The following is a 19772-nucleotide window of genomic DNA, read 5'->3' as shown; positions in this document are numbered from 1 at the left end:
TTCCACAGATGCTGCCAGACCTGCTGAGTTCTTACAGCATTGTGTCACTCTGAAAACTGCCTTCATAATAATCACGGCAGCTCAAAGCAATTCACTGAGTCACTTAGAGATGTTTCTGAGGGTGCGATAATGCTCGAAATAACTTATGTTCTTTCTCAAGATGCTAATTACATGTGTAATAGTTTAGGTGCTGACTGACCCAAATTTCATTACAGCCTCAATCTCTCTCCCTCGGAAGAGGATTCTGTGAACAATTCTCTTCTTCGCTCTCCTGATATCAATATCAAGTTTAAGTCAAGAGGGGTAACATTGTGAAGCTCAAACATGTGCAGCAAATAGCACTGATATATTTTAGGGGGAGCATCAATACATTTTAGGGGGAACTAGGTAAGTACATGAGATGAAGCAAAATAGACGTGCATAATATAAACACCAGCAGAGACCAGTTGGGCGAATGAGCCACTTCCATCCTGCAACTTCTACTGAATTTTGAGCTCCTTGGCCCAGTAACTCAGTTGGTGAAAGCCATCTAGCCCAGAATACTCTCAGACCTCCAGCTCATCTCCATTCAGTGTCAGCACTGCCAATGCTCTGCAGGTGCTCCTGGGCTAGGGATAGGAACATCAGCCAAATCTCTCACTCCTGATCACTATTTAGGGAGCCTTGCTTGAGAGTGGGAGTGTTTGACTCAGCTGCTATTTATCTGCAGTGCTGAGCAGCTACCTTGTCTGCAGTGATTGCCTGGAACCGTAAAAGGTATCTGGTCACATTGATGAGGTGTTTGATACCTTACAGAACTGGTTCAAACTGGAGCCAACATGAGAGAAGAACACTGGAAACGAGACAAGATTGGCCCCAAAATACTGTTGTATTTGACACCTTAAAATTAACTTTGGAACATATGCTATTGTGTTAAATTATATTAAATAAGAGACAGCGAGGTTAAAGATGCATATTTTCATGGGGGTTTAGATAAGTGGTCAGCCAAGGATTTGTTCCAGAGCCTCAACTTTTTACTGTGTTTGTTAATGATGTGAACGAGGGAACAGGAACTTGTTTATCTAATTCTGTTGAAGACACCAAGTTAGGTGGCACATTAGGAAGATTGAAGGCAATCTGATCAAGGTGTTTAAAATGAGCTCTACCCTATTTCTTCTTTTGCAAAAAACCAGAAAAGGGATTAGAACTTTAAAATTAGCACCAGGCCATTGGTGTGGTGATGACAAGAAGTACTTCTTCACACAAAGAGTAGAAAATATCCAGAATTTTCAAATCTACAAGGCTGTTGAGGTTGGGAGTCAACCACAGCTTTCAACACAAGAAACAGAAGTAGACCATACAGTCCATTCAGCCTGCCCCACCATTCAATACAATCCTGTTGGGCTTCAACTCAACTTTCCTGCCTGCTCCCCATATCCGTTGATTCTCCAAGAGGTAAAAACAACTGTCTATCTCAGCCTTAAATCTGTTTAAGAATGGAGCGTGCATCAACTCTCTGGGGTAGAAAATTCCAAAGATTCAAAATTTTTGGAGTGTAGTCATTTCTCCTCATCTCAATCCTCTTCTCGTTCCTGCTTTTTTGACCATGATTCCCTCAGCAATCGTCCATCTGTAAGGCTAGCCCCTGCTGTTCAGTGAACACTTTCAGATTATTTTGCATTTGTCCTGGATTAATTTCCACAAAGCCCCAGTTGAACAGATTTTAAGAGCACATTCCCACTCATCTTCAACTTTAACTCAGTTTCCTAGATAAGTATAATGACAGACACATTAAATGGTCTTTAAAAAAAGACACAATGGGTCACTTACTTTCCACAGAAAACTTGCATGGAAAACCAGAATTATCACCTCTTTCATGTGGCATCTTCGAACTAATATACTGTAGAAATTATTAGTGAAGATGATTTAATGCTTCACTGAACATCAGTCTGCTTCTTGTGTGGTGCAATCATCCATCAGGTAAAATTTTTCCCAGTGATACTAAGTGACTAGCATTAGAACACAAATTTACAGCTTCATCTGGACAAGTTCAAAAGGACAAAATCTGTGTCAGCAAAACTTTGCTACTGGATGCTTTCATAATCCAGTATACACATCACAATCAATGGAATTAGCTACCAACATTTACAGTTATCCTCCCATTAATGCTGCAAAACTATTGTTCCCGGAAATACCAACTACAACGGAAGAATTTTGTTTTCACCATGACTGACCTTGAGGATTTTGTTTTGCACAAAAATATTTCAATTGAACAACTGAATTTCAAACATAAGCAATGGTTACTAAATCCTTTTTTCCAGAGGACACAGCTATTCCAATCCACCATTGGCTCATCTCCCACATTCTACTCTTGTAAATTTGAGGTAATCCAAAACTCTCTGCTGCCCACATCTTAACTTGCACCAAGTTCCATTCACTGTCACTGTGCTCACTAAGCTGCACTGGTTCCAGATCAAGCAATATCTTCATTTTAGAATTCTCATCCTTCAAATCTCTCCTTAGTCTCATTCCTCCCCACCTCGCTAATCTCTTCCAGCCCCCACTTGCCGAGATTTCCGCACTCCTCTAACTCTGGTCTGTTACAGCATTCTAGATTTTTATTGTTATGCTGTTTGTGGCTGCACGTTCAGTTTGTAAGGCCCTAAGCTCTGGAATTCTCTCCCTACACCTCTCTGGGTCTCTACCTTGATTTCCTCCCATAAGACACTTAACAACGATTCATTGAGCAAGCTTTTGGCAATCTGACCTCATATCTTTCTATATGCTTCAGTACTATATTTCCTTTTATGTTGCTCCTGTGAATTAGATGGTGGAATAGTGGTAATATTATTGATTTAGTTCTCCAGAATCTCAGGACATCGCACTGGGGGCACGCGATCAAATACTCACAGTAACTAGTGGAATTTAAATTCAATTAATAAAATCTGGAATTTGAAAGCTAGTCTCAATAAGGGTGACCATGAAACTATCATTGATTGTGGTAAAAACCCATCTCGTTCACTCATGTCCTTTAGAGAAGGGAAAGAAATCTGCTATCTTTACCTAGTCAGGCTCCAGATCAACAGTAATCTGATTGCCCTCTGAAATGCCTGAGCAAGCCACTCAGATCAAGTGCAAAAGGTATGGGTAATAAATGCTGACATTGCCACCTATGCCCACATCCCAAGAAAGAATATATTTTTTAAAACCCATCACATTTATACATTAAGAGTGCGATGTAAATAGAAGTTATCTTTGTAATTGTTACTGTTGAATACCACCTACCCTATCTCCAACATAAATATCAACAAACTCCCTGGGACCCCAGCACAGATGCATGTAAGTGATCACATTAAGTGAGGGGAGAATTAGACTCCACTGTAATGCACCCATGACTGAATAGCTCACTGTCAAATCCCACAAATAATGAAGTCACTTAGGCAATGGAGAGACATCAAACTGAAGCAGTTAACCTCTTCAGGAAAGGAAATTAAAACCAAAAAAATGCTGGAGATACTCAGCAGCTCAGTTAGCATCTGTGGAGAGGGGGAATAAGTTAACGTTTCAGATTGATGAACTTTCATGAGAAAGTTCACTACTTCTGACAAAGGGTAATTAACCTGAAACTTTCTTGTCCTTACACTGCCTGACCTGATAAATATGTCCAGCATTTTCAGTTTTTATTTCAGATTTCCAACATCCACAGTATTTTGCTTTTCCTTCTGGAAAGGTGATAACTTGTGCAGGAAAAAATCCAAATGCTCATTGTGCAATTGATTAAAAATGCTGAAAATAATAGATACATTGACCAATAGAATATCCAAGAGGGACACACTGCACTAATCTGACAGATGCAACAGACATTACTTACAGCTGCTCCGGCAGGCAGGACCCAGCTCGTTCTCTCTCTCTGGGTCCCATGAGCCCAGATATAAAGTTTAAATCAACGATCCTATTAATTTGCAGCTATTTGGAGTTACTGAAAAAACAGATCAGTATTCTAATTATTCACCAATGAGCTATGTAACAGCGTTAAACCCCTCTTCCAAATCTTCAGGCCTGCAAGATTCTGCCAGGACAAAGAAGGTGCTGAGTTTGCAAGCCCTCAGGATCCAGTGATCAAAATGTGAACATTGTAGTTTTCTGATTATTCATTGTGCAATATTTATTCCTTTTTAAGATGCTCATTTGGTCACAGTTGACACCTTGTAAATTACTTTAGTGACTAATGAACATATAGTATTAGGGAGGAAGTTCAAGAAAACATTCTTCACGTTGAAGGTGGATAGAATGTAGAAATCTCAGCCACAAACTGTGGTCAAAGTAGAATCCATACATTCTTTTACAGGGTAGTTACCTGAAGAAATGAAATATTAAAGACTATTGGGGGGGGGTGTGTGTGAACAGGAGGCTGGGATTAGACTGGGTGGGAGATTAAAGGGTCTGGGGAATGGGATTAGACTGGGTGGGGGGTTAAAGGGTCTGGGGAATGGGATTAGACTGGGTGGGGGGTTAAAGGGTCTGGGGAATGGGATTAGACTGGGTGGGATAGTAAAGGGTCTGGGGAATGGGATTAGACTGGGTGGGATAGTAAAGGGTCTGGGGAATGGGATTAGACTAGGTGGGGGGTTAAAGGGTCTGGGGAATGGGATAGTAAAGGGTCTGGGGAATGGGATTAGACTGGGTGGGATAGTAAAGGGTCTGGGGAATGGGATTAGACTGGGTGGGGGGTTAAAGGGTCTGGGGAATGGGATTAGACTGGGTGGGGGGTTAAAGGGTCTGGGGAATGGGATTAGACTGGGTGGGATAGTAAAGGGTCTGGGGAATGGGATTAGACTGGGTGGAATAGTAAAGGGTCTGGGGAATGGGATTAGACTGGGTGGGATAGTAAAGGGTCTGGGGAATGGGATTAGACTGGGTGGGATAGTAAAGGGTCTGGGGAATGGGATTAGACTGGGTGGGATAGTAAAGGGTCTGGGGAATGGGATTAGACTAGGTGGGGGGTTAAAGGGTCTGGGGAATGGGATAGTAAAGGGTCTGGGGAATGGGATTAGACTGGGTGGGATAGTAAAGGGTCTGGGGAATGGGATTAGACTGGGTGGGATAGTAAAGGGTCTGGGAAATGGGATTAGACTAGGTGGGGGATTAAAGGGTCTGGGGAATGGGATTAGACTGGGCAGAATATTGAAGTGTCTGAGGCATTGGTTGGATGAGATATTGAAGAGTCTGGGGAGTGGGGTTAAACTGGGTGGGATATTAAAGGGTGCAGGGAGTGATTGCAGTGGGTGGCATTGACTAAGTGGTCAGAGTTCCTGTTATTGTTTTAATTTAGACAGCAATGTTTTGGATGATCGTTACCAGCAGTCCTCTGAGTTGGAGCTAAGCTGTCCTGGGACTGCCTCCTCTCTGCCACTGACCTGCTGGTGCTTCCTCTCCTTCTCGATGCGGTCCATCCTCTCCAGCCGCAGCCGGTCCAACTCCAGCCGGAGCTCCTCAATCTCCGGGTTCATCTGGTTGCGGCTCACCAACACCTCCAGCATCTCCAGAACCCGCACCACTTTGGGCATCAGCTTGGCGATGGCGTCGCAGCCGAAAACATCGATGATGCGCTCGAATTCCTGGCCCACCACCGCCGCGATATCATAGACATCCATCACGGACAGCTCTGTGGCCGTCTTGTCCAGAGCCGAGCCGGCAGCCTCCATCCCCCCCTCCCGCTTTGTCTAAAAACCTCCTCCCGCTTCACAACCTTCCCGCATTGGAACTTTTCCCAACAAATCTCCCTCTCCGCTTCTCTTCCCCCCGGACTCCCTCTCCTTCCTGATTTACTTTCTCTTCTTCAAACTCTTCTCTCCATTCGCCAGCGCTCGCCCGCAAACATCCCGCTGGAAATTCCCATAAACTGCAGCTAAAGCCGACATTGCAAAGCTAAATCAGTGCGGGGAGCTGGCAGGCACTGCGCATGAGCCTGCCCCCGGAGACGGGAGGGGCTGCATATTTTCCCAAAGCTTCGAGCAGCAAAAAAAACACAGCACACTGCCAGAGAGAGAGACTGCACACTGCCCAGAGAGAGGGAGAGAGACAGCGCACTGCCAGAGAGAGGGAGAGAGAGACTGCACACTGCCAGAGAGAGGGAGAGAGAGACTGCACACTGCCCAGAGAGAGGGAGAGAGACTGCACACTGCCCAGAGAGAGGGAGAGAGACTGCACACTGCCCAGAGAGAGGGAGAGAGACTGCACACTGCCCAGAGAGAGGGAGAGAGACTGCACACTGCCCAGAGAGAGGGAGAGACTGCACACTGCCAGAGAGAGGGAGAGACTGCACACTGCCAGAGAGAGGGAGAGACTGCACACTGCCAGAGAGAGGGAGACTGCACACTGCCAGAGAGAGGGAGAGAGACTGCGCACTGCCAGAGAGAGGGAGAGAGACTCCACTCTGCCAGAGAGAGGGAGAGAGAGACTGCACACTGCCAGAGAGAGGGAGAGAGACGGCACACTGCCAGAGAGAGGGAGAGAGAGACTGCACACTGCCAGAGAGAGGGAGAGAGAGACTGCACACTGCCCAGAGAGAGGGAGAGAGAGACTGCACACTGCCAGAGAGAGGGAGAGAGAGACTGCACACTGCCAGAGAGAGGGAGAGAGAGACTGCACACTGCCCAGAGAGAGGGAGAGAGTGACCGCACACTGCCAGAGAGAGGGAGAGAGAGACTGCACACTGCCAGAGAGATGGAGAGAGAGACTGCACACTGCCCAGAGAGAGGGAGAGAGAGACTGCACACTGCCCAGAGAGAGGGAGAGAGAGACTGCACACTGCCCAGAGAGAGGGAGAGAGAGACTGCACACTGCCAGAGAGAGGGAGAGAGAGACTGCACACTGCCAGAGAGAGGGAGAGAGAGACTGCACACTGCCCAGAGAAAGGGAGAGAGAGACTGCACACTGCCAGAGAGAGGGAGAGAGAGACTGCACACTGCCCAGAGAGAGGGAGAGAGAGACTGCACACTGCCAGAGAGAGGGAGAGAGAGACTGCACACTGCCAGAGAGAGGGAGAGAGAGACTGCACACTGCCCAGAGAAAGGGAGAGAGAGACTGCACACTGCCAGAGAGAGGGAGAGAGAGACTGCACACTGCCAGAGAGAGGGAGAGAGAGACTGCACACTGCCCAGAGAAAGGGAGAGAGAGACTGCACACTGCCAGAGAGAGGGAGAGAGACTGCACACTGCCCAGAGAGAGGGAGAGAGTGACCGCACACTGCCAGAGAGAGGGAGAGAGAGACTGCACACTGCCAGAGAGAGGGAGAGAGAGACTGCACACTGCCCAGAGAGAGGGAGAGAGAGACTGCACACTGTCCAGAGAGAGGGAGAGAGAGACTGCACACTGCCCAGAGAGAGGGAGAGAGAGACTGCACACTGCCAGAGAGAGGGAGAGAGGGAGAGAGAGACTGCACACTGCCAGAGAGAGGGAGAGAGAGACTGCACACTGCCCAGAGAAAGGGAGAGAGAGACTGCACACTGCCAGAGAGAGGGAGAGAGAGACTGCACACTGCCCAGAGAGAGGGAGAGAGAGACTGCACACTGCCAGAGAGAGGGAGAGAGGGAGAGAGAGACTGCACACTGCCAGAGAGAGGGAGAGAGAGATTGCACACTGCCCAGAGAGAGGGAGAGAGAGACTGCACACTGCCAGAGAGAGAGACTGCACACTGCCAGAGAGAGGGAGAGAGAGACTGCACACTGCCAGAGAGAGGGAGAGAGAGACCGCACACTGCCAGAGAGAGGGAGAGAGAGATTGCATACTGCCAGAGAGTGGGAGAGAGAGAGAGACTGCACACTGCCAGAGAGAGAGAGACTGCACACTGCCAGAGAGAGGGAGAGAGAGACTGCACACTGCCCAGAGAGAGGGAGAGAGAGACTGCACACTGCCAGAGAGAGGGAGAGAGACTGCATACTGCCCAGAGAGGGAGAGAGAGATTGCACACTGCCAGAGAGAGGGAGAGAGAGACTGCACACTGCCAGAGAGAGGGAGAGAGAGATTGCACACTGCCAGAGAGAGGGAGAGAGAGACTGCACACTGCCAGAGAGAGGGAGAGAGAGACTGCACACTGCCAGAGAGAGGGAGAGAGAGATTGCACACTGCCAGAGAGAGGGAGAGAGACAGCACACTGCACACAGAGAGGGAGAGACTGCGCACTGCCAGAAAGAGGGAAAGAGACAGCACACTGCCCAGAGAGAAGGAGAGAGACTGCACACTGCCAGAGAGAGGGAGAGAGAGACTGCACACTGCCAGAGAGAGGGAGAGAGAGATTGCACACTGCCAGAGAGAGGGAGAGAGACAGCACACTGCCCAGAGAGAGGGAGAGAGACCGCACACTGCCCAGAGAGAGGGAGAGAGACCGCACACTGCCCAGAGAGAGGGAGAGAGAGATTGCACACTGCCAGAGAGAGGCAGAGAGAGATTGCACACTGCCAGAGAGAGGGAGAGAGACAGCACACTGCCCAGAGAGAGGGAGGGAGGCTGCACACTGCCCAGAGAGAGGGAGAGAGACTGCACACTGCCCAGAGAGAGGGAGAGAGAGACCGCACACTGCCAGAGAGAGGGAGAGAGAGACTGCACACTGCCAGAGAGAGGGAGAGAGAGATTGCATACTGCCAGAGAGTGGGAGAGAGAGAGAGACTGCACACTGCCAGAGAGAGAGAGACTGCACACTGCCAGAGAGAGGGAGAGAGAGACTGCACACTGCCCAGAGAGAGGGAGAGAGAGACTGCACACTGCCAGAGAGAGGGAGAGAGACTGCATACTGCCCAGAGAGGGAGAGAGAGATTGCACACTGCCAGAGAGAGGGAGAGAGAGACTGCACACTGCCAGAGAGAGGGAGAGAGAGATTGCACACTGCCAGAGAGAGGGAGAGAGACAGCACACTGCCCACAGAGAGGGAGAGACTGCGCACTGCCAGAGAGAGGGAAAGAGACAGCACACTGCCCAGAGAGAAGGAGAGAGACATCACACTGCCAGAGAGAGGGAGAGAGAGACTGCACACTGCCAGAGAGAGGGAGAGAGAGATTGCACACTGCCAGAGAGAGGGAGAGAGACAGCACACTGCCCAGAGAGAGGGAGGGAGGCTGCACACTGCCCAGAGAGAGGGAGAGAGACTGCACACTGCCCAGAGAGAGGGAGACTGCACACTGCCAGACAGAGGGAGAGAGACTGCACACTGCCCAGAGAGAGGGAGAGAGAGACTGCACACTGCCAGAGAGAGGGAGAGAGCGACTGCACACTGCCAGAGAGAGGGAGAGAGAGACTGCACACTGCCAGAGAGAGGGAGAGAGAGACAGCACACTGCCCAGAGAGAGGGAGAGAGACTGCACACTGCCCAGAGAGAGGGAGAGAGACCGCACACTGCCCAGAGAGAGGGAGAGAGAGATTGTACACTGCCAGAGAGAGGGAGAGAGAGATTGCACACTGCCAGAGAGAGGGAGAGAGACAGCACACTGCCCAGAGAGAGGGAGGGAGGCTGCACATTGCCCAGAGAGAGGGAGAGAGACTGCACACTGCCCAGAGAGAGCGAGACTGCACACTGCCAGAGAGAGGGAGAGAGACTGCACACTGCCAGAGAGAGGGAGAGACTGCACCCTGCCCAGAGAGAGGGAGAGAGACAGCACACTGCCAGAGAGAGGGAGAGAGAGACTGCACACTGTCCAGAGAGAGGGAGAGAGAGACTGCACACTGCCCAGAGAGAGGGAGAGAGAGACTGCACACTGTCAGAGAGAGGGAGAGAGACTGCACACTGCCCAGAGAGAGGGAGAGAGACTGCACACTGCCAGAGAGAGGGAGAGACTGCACACTGCCCAGAGAGAGAGAGAGTCTGCACACTGCCAGAGAGAGGGAGACTGCACACTGCCCAGAGAGAGAGAGACTGCACACTGCCAGAGAGAGGGAGAGAGACTGCACACTGCCAGAGAGAGGGAGACTGCACACTGCCCAGAGAGAGGGAGAGAGACTCCACTCTGCCAGAGAGAGGGAGAGAGAGACTGCACACTGCCAGAGAGAGGGAGGGAGACAGCGCACTGCCAGAGAGAGGGAGAGAGACAGCGCACTGCCAGAGAGAGGGTGAGAGACAGCGCACTGCCAGAGAGAGGGAGAGAGAGATTGCACACTGCCAGAGAGAGGGAGAGAGAGATTGCACACTGCCAGAGAGAGGGAGAGAGAGACTGCACACTGCCAGAGAGAGGGAGAGAGAGATTGCACACTGCCAGAGAGAGGGAGAGAGACAGCACACTGCCCAGAGAGAGGGAGACTGTACACTGCCAGAGAGAGGGAGAGACTGCGCACTGCCAGAGAGAGGGAGAGAGACAGCACACTGCCCAGAGAGAGGGAGAGAGAGACTGCACACTGCCCAGAGAGAGGGAGAGAGAGACTGCACACTGCCAGAGAGAGGGAGAGAGAGACTGCACACTGCCCAGAGAGAGGGAGAGAGAGACTGCACACTGCCAGAGAGAGGGAGAGAGAGACTGCACACTGCCAGAGAGAGGGAGAGACTCCACACTGCCAGAGAGAGGGAGAGAGAGACTGCACACTGCCAGAGAGAGGGAGAGAGACGGCACACTGCCAGAGAGAGGGAGAGAGACAGCGCACTGCCAGAGAGAGGGAGAGAGACAGCGCACTGCCAGAGAGAGGGAGAGAGACAGCGCACTGCCAGAGAGAGGGAGAGAGACAGCACACTGCCAAGAGAGAGGGAGAGAGACAGCACACTGCCAGAGAGAGGGACAGTGCACACTGCCAGAGAGAGGATGACTGCACAGTGCAAGAGAGAGGAGCACGACTGCCAGGCAGTCACGATGTCAGAGAGACAGGGAACAGCACACTGCCAGAGGGAAACTGCATACTGCCAGAGAGAGTGTCATGGTGCAGAGAAAGGGGACACAGTGCTAGAGGAAGACTGCACCAGAGAGAGGGACAGAGCACCAGAAAAAGGGACACACTGTCAGAGCAAGAGGGACACAGCACACTGTCAGAGCGAAAGGGCTACAGTTCCAGAGAGAGGGACACAACACACAGTCTGAGATAGAACACTGTCAGAGTGAGGGGCACATGGCCAGAGAGAGGGACATTCTGTGTACCTTCCTAGCTCAGCTTGCTCCTATCACCATTCCCAACTCCCCAGGAACTACAGATTAAACTCCTGGACACTGCTGCAGGGAAAAATAAAGACTTTAAAATTTTTTGTGAACACCTTCCTCCATTACTTACAACATGGAAAGTAAGAACTGGCATTCTCAGAGCATCTCAAAATATTTTACAGTTAATAAAATCCTTTTACAGTGTAGTTATTGATGAATTGTGGTGACGTGGAATGCACTGCCTGGGAAGGTAGTGGAGGCTGGAAACCTTACAACCTTTAAAAAATATTTGGACAAGCTCTTTAATATCGTAACATTCAACGTTCTTGGGCAAGTGCAGGAAAATGGGATTAATGCACCTTTTGCGGTAGTTACTGTCAGTGCAGACTCAATGGGCTGAAGGGCCTTTTCTGTGCTGTATCACTCTGATTCTATGATAGGCTGGCAACCAAATTACTAAAGACAAATTCCTAACAAAGCTCTGAAATAATAATTCCATATTCTGCTTTTAATGTTTGGCTAAGGAATAAATATTTGCTAGGATAACAGCACAACATGTGTACCTCGCTTTGAAATATTGCCACGTGATCTTTTACATCCACCTCAGATGTAAAAGAGTCCTTGATTTACCTCTCTTCCAACTCTGCAGCACTCCTTCAGTATTGCACTAGAAGTGTCAGCTGGATTTTGCAAAAATATGTTCAATTCATAAAATATCTGAAAGAACAATTCAAATATTTCAAAAAGCCATCACAGAAGACCATAAGATATTGGAGGGGAATTAGGCCACTTGGCCCATCGAGTCTGCTCTGCCATTCAATCATGGCTGATATGATTCTCATCCCCATTGTCCTGCTTTCTCCCCACAGCCCTTGATCTCCTTATTGATCAAGAACCTATCTATCTCTGTCTAAAAGACACTGAGTTATCTGGCTCCACAGCCTTCTGTGGCAATGAGTTCCACAGATTCACTGCTCATCTGGCTGAAGAAATTCCTCATCTCAGTTGTAAAGGGGCATTCCCTCACTCTGAGATTGTGCCCTTGAGTTCTAGTCTCCCCCACGAGTGTAAACATCCTCTATCCAGGTCTCTCAGTATTCTGTAAGTTTCAATTAGATCCTCCCCTCATCCTTCTCCTATCGAGTAAGTGTCCAGTGGGGCAATTTTTTCACGCAGGGAGTGGTGAGTGTCTGGAACAAGCTGCCAGAGGTAGTAGTAGAGGTGGGTACAATTTTGTCTTTTAAAAAGCAGTTAGACAATTACATGGGTAAGATGGGTATAGAGGGATATGGGCCAAATGCAGACAATTGGGATTAGCTTAGGGGTTTAAAATAAGGGCGGCATGGACAAGTTGAGCCAAAGGGCCTGTTTCTATGCTGTAGACCTCTATGGCTCTATGAGTATAGACCCAGACTCCTCAAGCGTTCCTCAATCCCTTCATTCCTGGGATCTTTCTTGTAAGCCTCCACTGGATCCCCTCAAAGGCCAGTACATCCTTCCTTAGGTATGGGGCCCAAAACTGAAAATACAGTAAAACTGAAAGAAAGTGCAATAATACTCAGGTTTTCTTCACAGATTACGTTGCACTTTGAGGTGCTTCAATACAATCAAAAAAACATGACTGACATCTCAAGATGGTCATTACAATCACAGAATCCCTACAGTGGGGACAGCTTCACATTTCTAGGTGTCCAGATCACCAACAACCTGTCCTGCTCCCTCCACGCCGGTGCTATAGTTAAGGAAGTCCACTAATACCTATACTTTCTCAGGAAGCTTAAGGAAATTTGGCATGTCTGCTACAACTCTCACCAATTTTAACTGATGCACCATGGAAAGCATTCTTTCTGGTTGTATCACAGCTTGGTATGGCTAATGCTCTGTTTAAAATTGCAAGAATCTACAAAGAGTTGTGAATGTAGCCCAGTCCATCATGCAAACCAGCCTCCCATCCATTGACTCTGTCTACACTTCCTGCTGCCTCAGAGAAGCAGTCAGCATAATCAAGGACTCCTCGCACCCCAGATATACTCTTTCCCACCTTCTTCCATCGGGAAAAAGAAACAAAGGTTTGAGATTAGGTACCAACTGACTCAAAAACAACTTCTTCCCTGCTGCCATCAGACTTTTAAATGGATCTACCTCATATTAAGTTGATCTTTCTCTGTATCCTAACAATGACTGTAACATGATATTCTGAACGCTCCCCTATTCTTCTGTATGATGTGGAGATGCTGGCGTTGGACTGAGGTGGGCATAGTAAGAAATCTCACAACACCAGGTTAAAATCCAACAGGTTTATTTGGTAGCGTGAGCTTTCAGAGCACGGCTCCTTCATCAGGTGAGTGGCGAGTTGGGTTCACAAACAGGGCATTTGTCTGTGTCTATATATGCCCTGTTTGTGAACCCAACTCACCATTCACCTGATGAAGGAGCCGCTCCAAAAGCTGGTGATGCCAAATAAACCTGTTGGGCTTTAACCTGCTGTTGTGAGACTTCTTACTGTTTCCTTCTCTATGTATGTTGTGCTTTGTTTCATAGCGAGGGGGATTGAATATAAAAGTAGGGAGATCTTGCTGCAGCTGTATAGGGCATTGGTGAGGCCGCAGCTGGAGTACTGTGTGCAGTTTTGGTCGCCGCACTTATGCAAGGATATTTTGGCCTTGGAGGGAGTGCAGAGGAGGTTTACTAGGCTGATACCGGAGTTGAGGGGGTTGAGCTATGAGGAGAGGCTGAATAAACTAGGCTTGTACTCGTTAGAGTTTAGAAGAATGAGGGGAGATCTCATTGAGAAATATAAGATGATGAATGGGATGGATAGGATAGAGGTGGAGAGACTCTTCCTGCTCAGAAAGGACAGTAGGACTAGGGGGCATAGCCTCAAGATAAAGGGGGGGCAGTTTAGAACAGAGTTGAGGAGGAACTTCTTCACTCAAAGGGTGGTGAATCTCTGGAATTCTCTGCCCGTTGAAGTGGTGGAGGCTGCCTCGCTAAATATTTTTAAGACGCGGGTTGGTGGGTTTTTGATAAGCGAGGGGATTAAGGGTTATGGGGAGAGGGCGGGAATGTGGAACTGAGCCACGACGGATCAGCCATGATCTCATTGAATGGCAGGGCAGGCTCGAAGGGCTAGATGGCCTACTCCTGCTCCTATTTCTTATGTTCTTATGTTGGTCTGTATAGCGTGCAAGAAACAATGCTTTTCAAAGAACAATACAGCACAGGAACAGGCCCTTCGGCCCTCCAAGCTTGCACTGCTCATGAGCCCAACTAGACCATACATTTGCATCCCTCTATTCCCTACTATCCCCTACCATCCCCTACTATTCCCTTTTTCACTGTACACTAATACATGTGACAATAATAAATCAAGTAAAATCAAATCAAATCAACTCAAAAAACATATTCAGAGTCCCAGTTATACACAGATGAAGGGATTTTGTGAATGCTTGTTTATGTACATTAATGTCTTTACAAGTGTGAACATGTTTGCATGAAGGAAAGGCTCGCACCTATACAGAACCTTCCCAACACTTCAGAAAGATCCAAAATCATTTTGCACACAATTGAAACAACTCTTTGAAGTTGTTTTACTTGTCTTATAGGAAACTGTGGGAGTAAAATCCAGCAAATTTGAAGTTGAATATTTTGTTTTTCAGTTCAAAGAAGAATGCTTAATTAGAGCTTCCTGCCTTCAAACAGTACTAAGAAATTGTTCACACTCATCTGAACCACAGGCAGTTGGACATTTTGGCTCCAAATTATGTCACGTCCTTAATCGGAAAGTGGATAAGAAACAGATGAGAGAAGTTGATTTTGACATCAAGACACCATTCAAGTGTGGCACCAAGAAGCCCCACAAATTAAGGTCAAACAAAGTTAGTTGGGGAGTTCTCCAGTGGCTTTATCTATTATTAAGGTTATTACAGGGCACATAGAAAATCTTGAAACATGGTTTTGTGAAAAGGAAATCATGTTTCATTAATTTATTAGTGTTATTTGAAGAACAAGCAACTTGGATAAAGGGGCATCGGTGGAGGTAGTGTATTTAAATTTCCAGAAGGCATTTTTGACAAGGTGCCATATCATTGACTGGTGTGCAAAGACACCAAGATTCCTTGTAAATCCACACTTCCCATATATCGCTATTTAAATAATACTCTTTCTTTCTGTTTTTCACACCAAAGAGCATAACTTCACATTTAGCCATGTTGTACTCCATCTGCCATGTGTTTGCCCATTCACTAGTCCAAATCACCTTGAAGTCTCCCTTATGTTTGCCTCACAACTCACAATTTGGCCATTGCTCTTGTCAGCAAATATGGAAATGTTACATTTGGTTTCCTCATTCAAGTCATTTATATGTACCATGAATAGCTGAGGCCCAAGCACTGATCACTGTGGTACCTCACTAATCACTGTCTATCACTCAGATCCATTTATTCCCTCTCTCTGTTTTCTGTCTGTCAACCAATTCTCAATCCATGCCAATATATTACCCCCAATCCCATGTGCTTTAATTTTGCCCACTAACCTCTTACGAGAGATCTTATCAAAAGCCTTATGAACATCCAAATAAACCACGTCCACTGGTTCTCCCTTATCTATTCTACAAGTTATAACCTCAAAATATTCCAGTAGGTTTGTTAAGCATGAGTTACTTTTCATAAACCCATACTGGCTTTCCAAATGTTTTGTTATCATGTATTTTACAATAAGACTCTAGCATCTTCTCCATTACTGCTGTTGGGCTAACTGGTCTGTAATTCTCCCTTTTTTCTCTCCTTCTTCTTTTAAACAGTGGGGTTACATTTGCCATCCTCCAATCTGTAGGAACTGCTGTAGAGTCTATGAAGTTTTGGAAGATGACCACCAATATTTCCAGGGTCACTTCTTTTAATACACTAGGATGTAAATTATCGGGTTCTGGTGATTTGTCGGCCTTTAACTCCATTAATTTCCTCAGCACCATTTTCCTACTGATATTGATTTTTTTCTTCAATTCCACCCTCTTACTGGACCCTTGGTTCCCCAACATTTCTGGGAGGTTATTTGAGCTATCTTTTGTGAAGACAGAGCCAAAGTTTGTGTTCAACTCTTCTGCCTTTTCTTTGTTCTCTGTTACAATTTCCCCGGCTTCTGACTGTAAGCAGCCTACATTTGTCTTTACTAATCTTTTTCATTCATATATTCATAGAAGTTTAAGAACATAAGAAATAGGAGCAGGAGTAGGCCATCTAGCCCTTCGAGCCTGCCCCGCTATTCAATAAGATCATGGCTGATCTGTCGTGGCTCAGTTCCACTTTCCCACCTTCTCCCCATAACCCTTAATCCCCTTGCCTACCAAAAACCGATCTAACCGCGTCTTAAATATATTTAGCAAGGCAGCCTCCACCACTTCAATGGGCAATTTCCATTTTCCCTGTAATTTTACTCTCATACTCTATTTTCCCCCTCATGATCAATTTTTTTATCCTCCTGTTGAATTCTAAAATTCTCCCAATCCTCAGTCTTGCTGCTTTTTCTGCCAATTATATACATCTCCTCTTTGGATTTAATATGATCTCTCAATTATTTTGTAAGCCACAGTTGAGCCACCTTTCCTCTTTTATTTTTACACCAGACAGGAATGAATAATTGTTGTAATCCAGATACATGTTCTTTAAATATGAATCATTGTCTATCAACCATCAATCACTTTAGCAAAATTCCCCAATCTATTTTTGAACAATTTGCACCTCATATTTATTAAGATTCAGAATCTAATTTCGGATTCGACAACTTCACTCTCCATCTTAATAAAGAGTTCTGTCATATTATGGTTGTTCTTCCCCAAGAGAATCCACACAACAAGATTATTAATTAATCAATTTTCATTGCACAGTACCTAATCTTGAATAACCTGTTCTCCAGTTGGTTCCGAAGTATAAAAAAACCCATCATGTATAAACTCCAGGAACTCCTCCTCCACTATGCAATTGCTAGTTGGTTTGTCCAATCTATGTGTAAATTAAGTCACCCACAATCACAGTTGTACAGTGTTAGGATCCTGAATCAGAGCCTCAAGTTATATTGTGAAGCCAGACTGGACCTCAACAATTTTTTCTATTTTGGCATCAATGTGAGGATAGGATGTTTCATTCCAGGACTAATTTCACTGACAGATAAGAGATCTTTTATAGTAAAACACACTTTATTTAATTACACAGTTTAAATATAAATGGCTTGAGGGGCCAGATAGCCTACTCTTGCTCCTAGTTCTTATGCAATAGGTGAACAATATTTAAAAATGAAAGGAGCAACTTTACTTTCCAGCTTATCACTGTTCCAATTCCAACTAAGCCACATTGATGCATAAATCATATCCACTTTTAAATAAATAGTTAGCAAACCCAGACATGTTTGCTTTAACATTTGTTAACAGTCTTGGAGCTTGCAGAGAGAGATAGAGTTCCAGAAGCCTGCAAAATCCTTTGAACTTCAACCAGACTTCAGCTGCAAACTAAACTGCTTTCTTCAAAAGACTTTTCTCTCTGCTGCAAACCCAGGACTGCAATAAACGTAGAAACAGACACATCGAAATAAAGAAACTAGAAGCAGGAGTAGGCCATTCATTTTGATCACGGCTGGTCATTGAATTCAATATCCTGACCTCACCCTTCTTCCCATATCCCTTGGTCCTTTTAGCCGCAAGAACTGTATCTAATTTCTTCATGAAATCAGATGACATTTTTGGAGCAGTGAATTTTCCAGTCTCTGGGTGAAGAAATTTCTCCTCACCTCAGTTCTAAAAGGTTTACCCCTTATCCTCAAACTATGACCCTAGTTCTGGATGCCCCCACCATTGGGAATATTCTTTCTGAATCTAAACTATGTCAAAACATGACCCTGTCAATCACCCTAATCAGAAATCCCAGGGGAACTTAAGTAAACAAAAGTCCGTTAACTCTAAGAACATAAGAACATAAGAAATAGGAGCAGGAGTAGGCCATCTAGCCCTTCGAGCCAGCCCCGCCATTCAATAAGATCATGGCTGATCTGTCATGGCTCAGTTCCACTTTCCCGCCCTCTCCCCATAACCCTTAATCCCCTTGCCTATCAAAAACCTATCAACCCGCGTCTTAAATATATTTAGCGAGGCAGCCTCCACCACTTCAACGGGCAGAGAATTCCAGAGATTCACCACCCTTTGAGTGAAGAAGTTCCTCCTCAACTCCATTCTAAACCGCCCCCCCTTTATCTTGAGGCTGTGCCCTCTAGTCCTACTGTCCTTTCTGAGCGAGAAGAGCCTCTCCACCTCTATCCTATCCATCTCATTCATCATCTTATATGTCTCATTGAGATCTCCCCTCATTCTTCTAAACTCTAACGAGTACAAGCCTAGTTTATTCAGCCTCTCCTCATAGTTCAACCCCCTCAACTCCGGAATCAGCCTAGTAAACATAAATGTAGCTGTGGAGAACACTGGGTTACAGGGTTGTAAACTGGACAGTATTGCAGTTGACAAGGAGGATGTGCTAGTTATTCTTGAGGGTTTGAAAATAGATAAGTCCCCTGGGCCGGACGGGATTTACCCTAGGATTCTCTGGGACGCAAGGGAGGAGATTGCAGAGCCTCTGGCTCTGATCTTCAGGTCGTCGTTGGTCACCGGTATAGTGCCAGAAGATTGGAGGTTAGCGAATGTTGTCCCATTGTTTAAGAAGGGGAACAGAGACTTCCCCGGGAATTATAGACCGGTGAGTCTTACTTCTGTTGTGGGTAAGGTTTTAGAAAAAATTATTAGGGATAGGATTTATAGTTATTTGGAGAGTAATGAAATGATTAGAGATAGCCAGCATGGTTTTGTGGAGGGTAGGTCGTGCCTTACTAACCTTATTGAGTTTTTTGAGAAAGTGACCAAAGAGGTGGATAGGGGTAAGGCAGTTGACGTGGTGTATTTGGACTTTAGTAAGGCGTTTGATAAGGTTCACCATGGAAGCCTTCTGCAGAAATTGCAGATGTATGGGATTGAGGGTGATTTAGGAAATTGGATTAGGAATTGGCCGGCGGATAGGAGACAGAGGGTGGTGGTTGATGGTACGTATTCGACATGGAGTTCAGTTACGAGTGGTGTGCCTCAGGGATCTGTTTTGGGGCCACTGCTGTTTGTAATTTTTATAAATGATCTGGATGAGGGTATAGTTGGGTGGATTAGTAAATTTGCTGATGACACCAAAGTCGGAGGTGTGGTAGATAGTGAGGAAGGGTGTCTTAGTCTACAGGGAGACTTGGTCAAGTTGCAGAGCTGGGCCGAGAGGTGGAGGATGGAGTTTAATGCAGAAAAGTGTGAGGTAATTCACTTTGCCAGGAATAATGGATGTGTAGAGTATAGGGCTAACAGTAGGACTCTGAATAGTGTGGATGAACAGAGGGATCTAGGTGTATGTGTACATAGATCCCTGAAAGTTGAGAATCAAGTAGATAAGGTTGTTAGGAAGGCATACGGCGGTGTCTTGGCGTTTATTGGTAGGGGGATTGAATTTAAGAGCCGCAGCGTCATGTTGCAACTGTACAAAACTCTGTGCAGTTCTGGTCCCCACATTATAGGAAAGATGTGGAGGCTTTGGAGAGGGTGCAGAGGAGGTTTACCAGGATGTTGCCTGGTATGGAGGGGAGGTCCTATGAGGAGAGACTGAGGGATTT

The 19772-nt window shown here is 46.6% G+C and overlaps 2 protein-coding genes across 5 annotated transcripts in view; both read right to left on the bottom strand.

Moving 5' to 3' along the window:
• Positions 1–6066, bottom strand: part of rilpl1 (Rab interacting lysosomal protein-like 1) — a 38344-nt gene extending 32278 nt beyond the window's left edge. The window contains exon 1 of one of the 4 annotated variants that reach the window (XM_080207931.1): positions 5397–6066. In XM_080207931.1, coding sequence (XP_080064057.1) covers positions 5397–5684 — 288 coding nt within the window. In that variant the 5' untranslated portion in view covers positions 5685–6066. The remainder of the gene's footprint in view (positions 1–5396) is intronic. The other 3 variants (XM_080207933.1, XM_080207930.1, XM_080207932.1) reach the window with 3 other exon arrangements.
• On the bottom strand, positions 5805–16128 carry LOC145356169 (uncharacterized). Its single transcript, XM_080208779.1, has 11 exons — positions 16107–16128; positions 10279–10457; positions 10137–10181; positions 9888–9909; positions 9617–9657; positions 9150–9171; positions 8680–8702; positions 7482–7509; positions 7098–7448; positions 6946–7002; positions 5805–5887 (listed from the first exon to the last, which is right to left on the bottom strand). The coding sequence occupies exons 1-11, from the start codon at positions 16126–16128 to the stop codon at positions 5805–5807; spliced, it is 873 nt and encodes a 290-aa protein (XP_080064905.1).
• Between the last annotated feature and the right edge of the window lie 3644 nt (positions 16129–19772).

The sequence above is a fragment of the Carcharhinus amblyrhynchos genome, chromosome 20, assembly GCF_965287045.1.
Source record: "Carcharhinus amblyrhynchos chromosome 20, sCarAmb.v2.hapA, whole genome shotgun sequence".
NCBI classification, from domain to species: Eukaryota; Metazoa; Chordata; class Chondrichthyes; order Carcharhiniformes; family Carcharhinidae; genus Carcharhinus; species Carcharhinus amblyrhynchos.
This window is presented reverse-complemented; position numbering and strand designations above follow the sequence as displayed.

Excerpts from the sequence above, each read along its gene's own strand:
- LOC145356169 (XM_080208779.1), bottom strand. The coding sequence starts at position 16,128 with ATGTTGGGGAACCAAGGGTCCA. Across the intron at positions 10,458-16,106 it reads GTTGGGGAACCAAGGGTCCA|TGTGCAGTCTCTCTCTCCCT; the intron begins GTAAGAGGGTGG and ends TCTCTCTGGCAG. Across the intron at positions 9,172-9,616 it reads CAGTGTGCTGTCTCTCTCCC|TCCCTCTGTCTGGCAGTGTG; the intron begins TCTCTCTGGGCA and ends GTGCAGTCTCTC.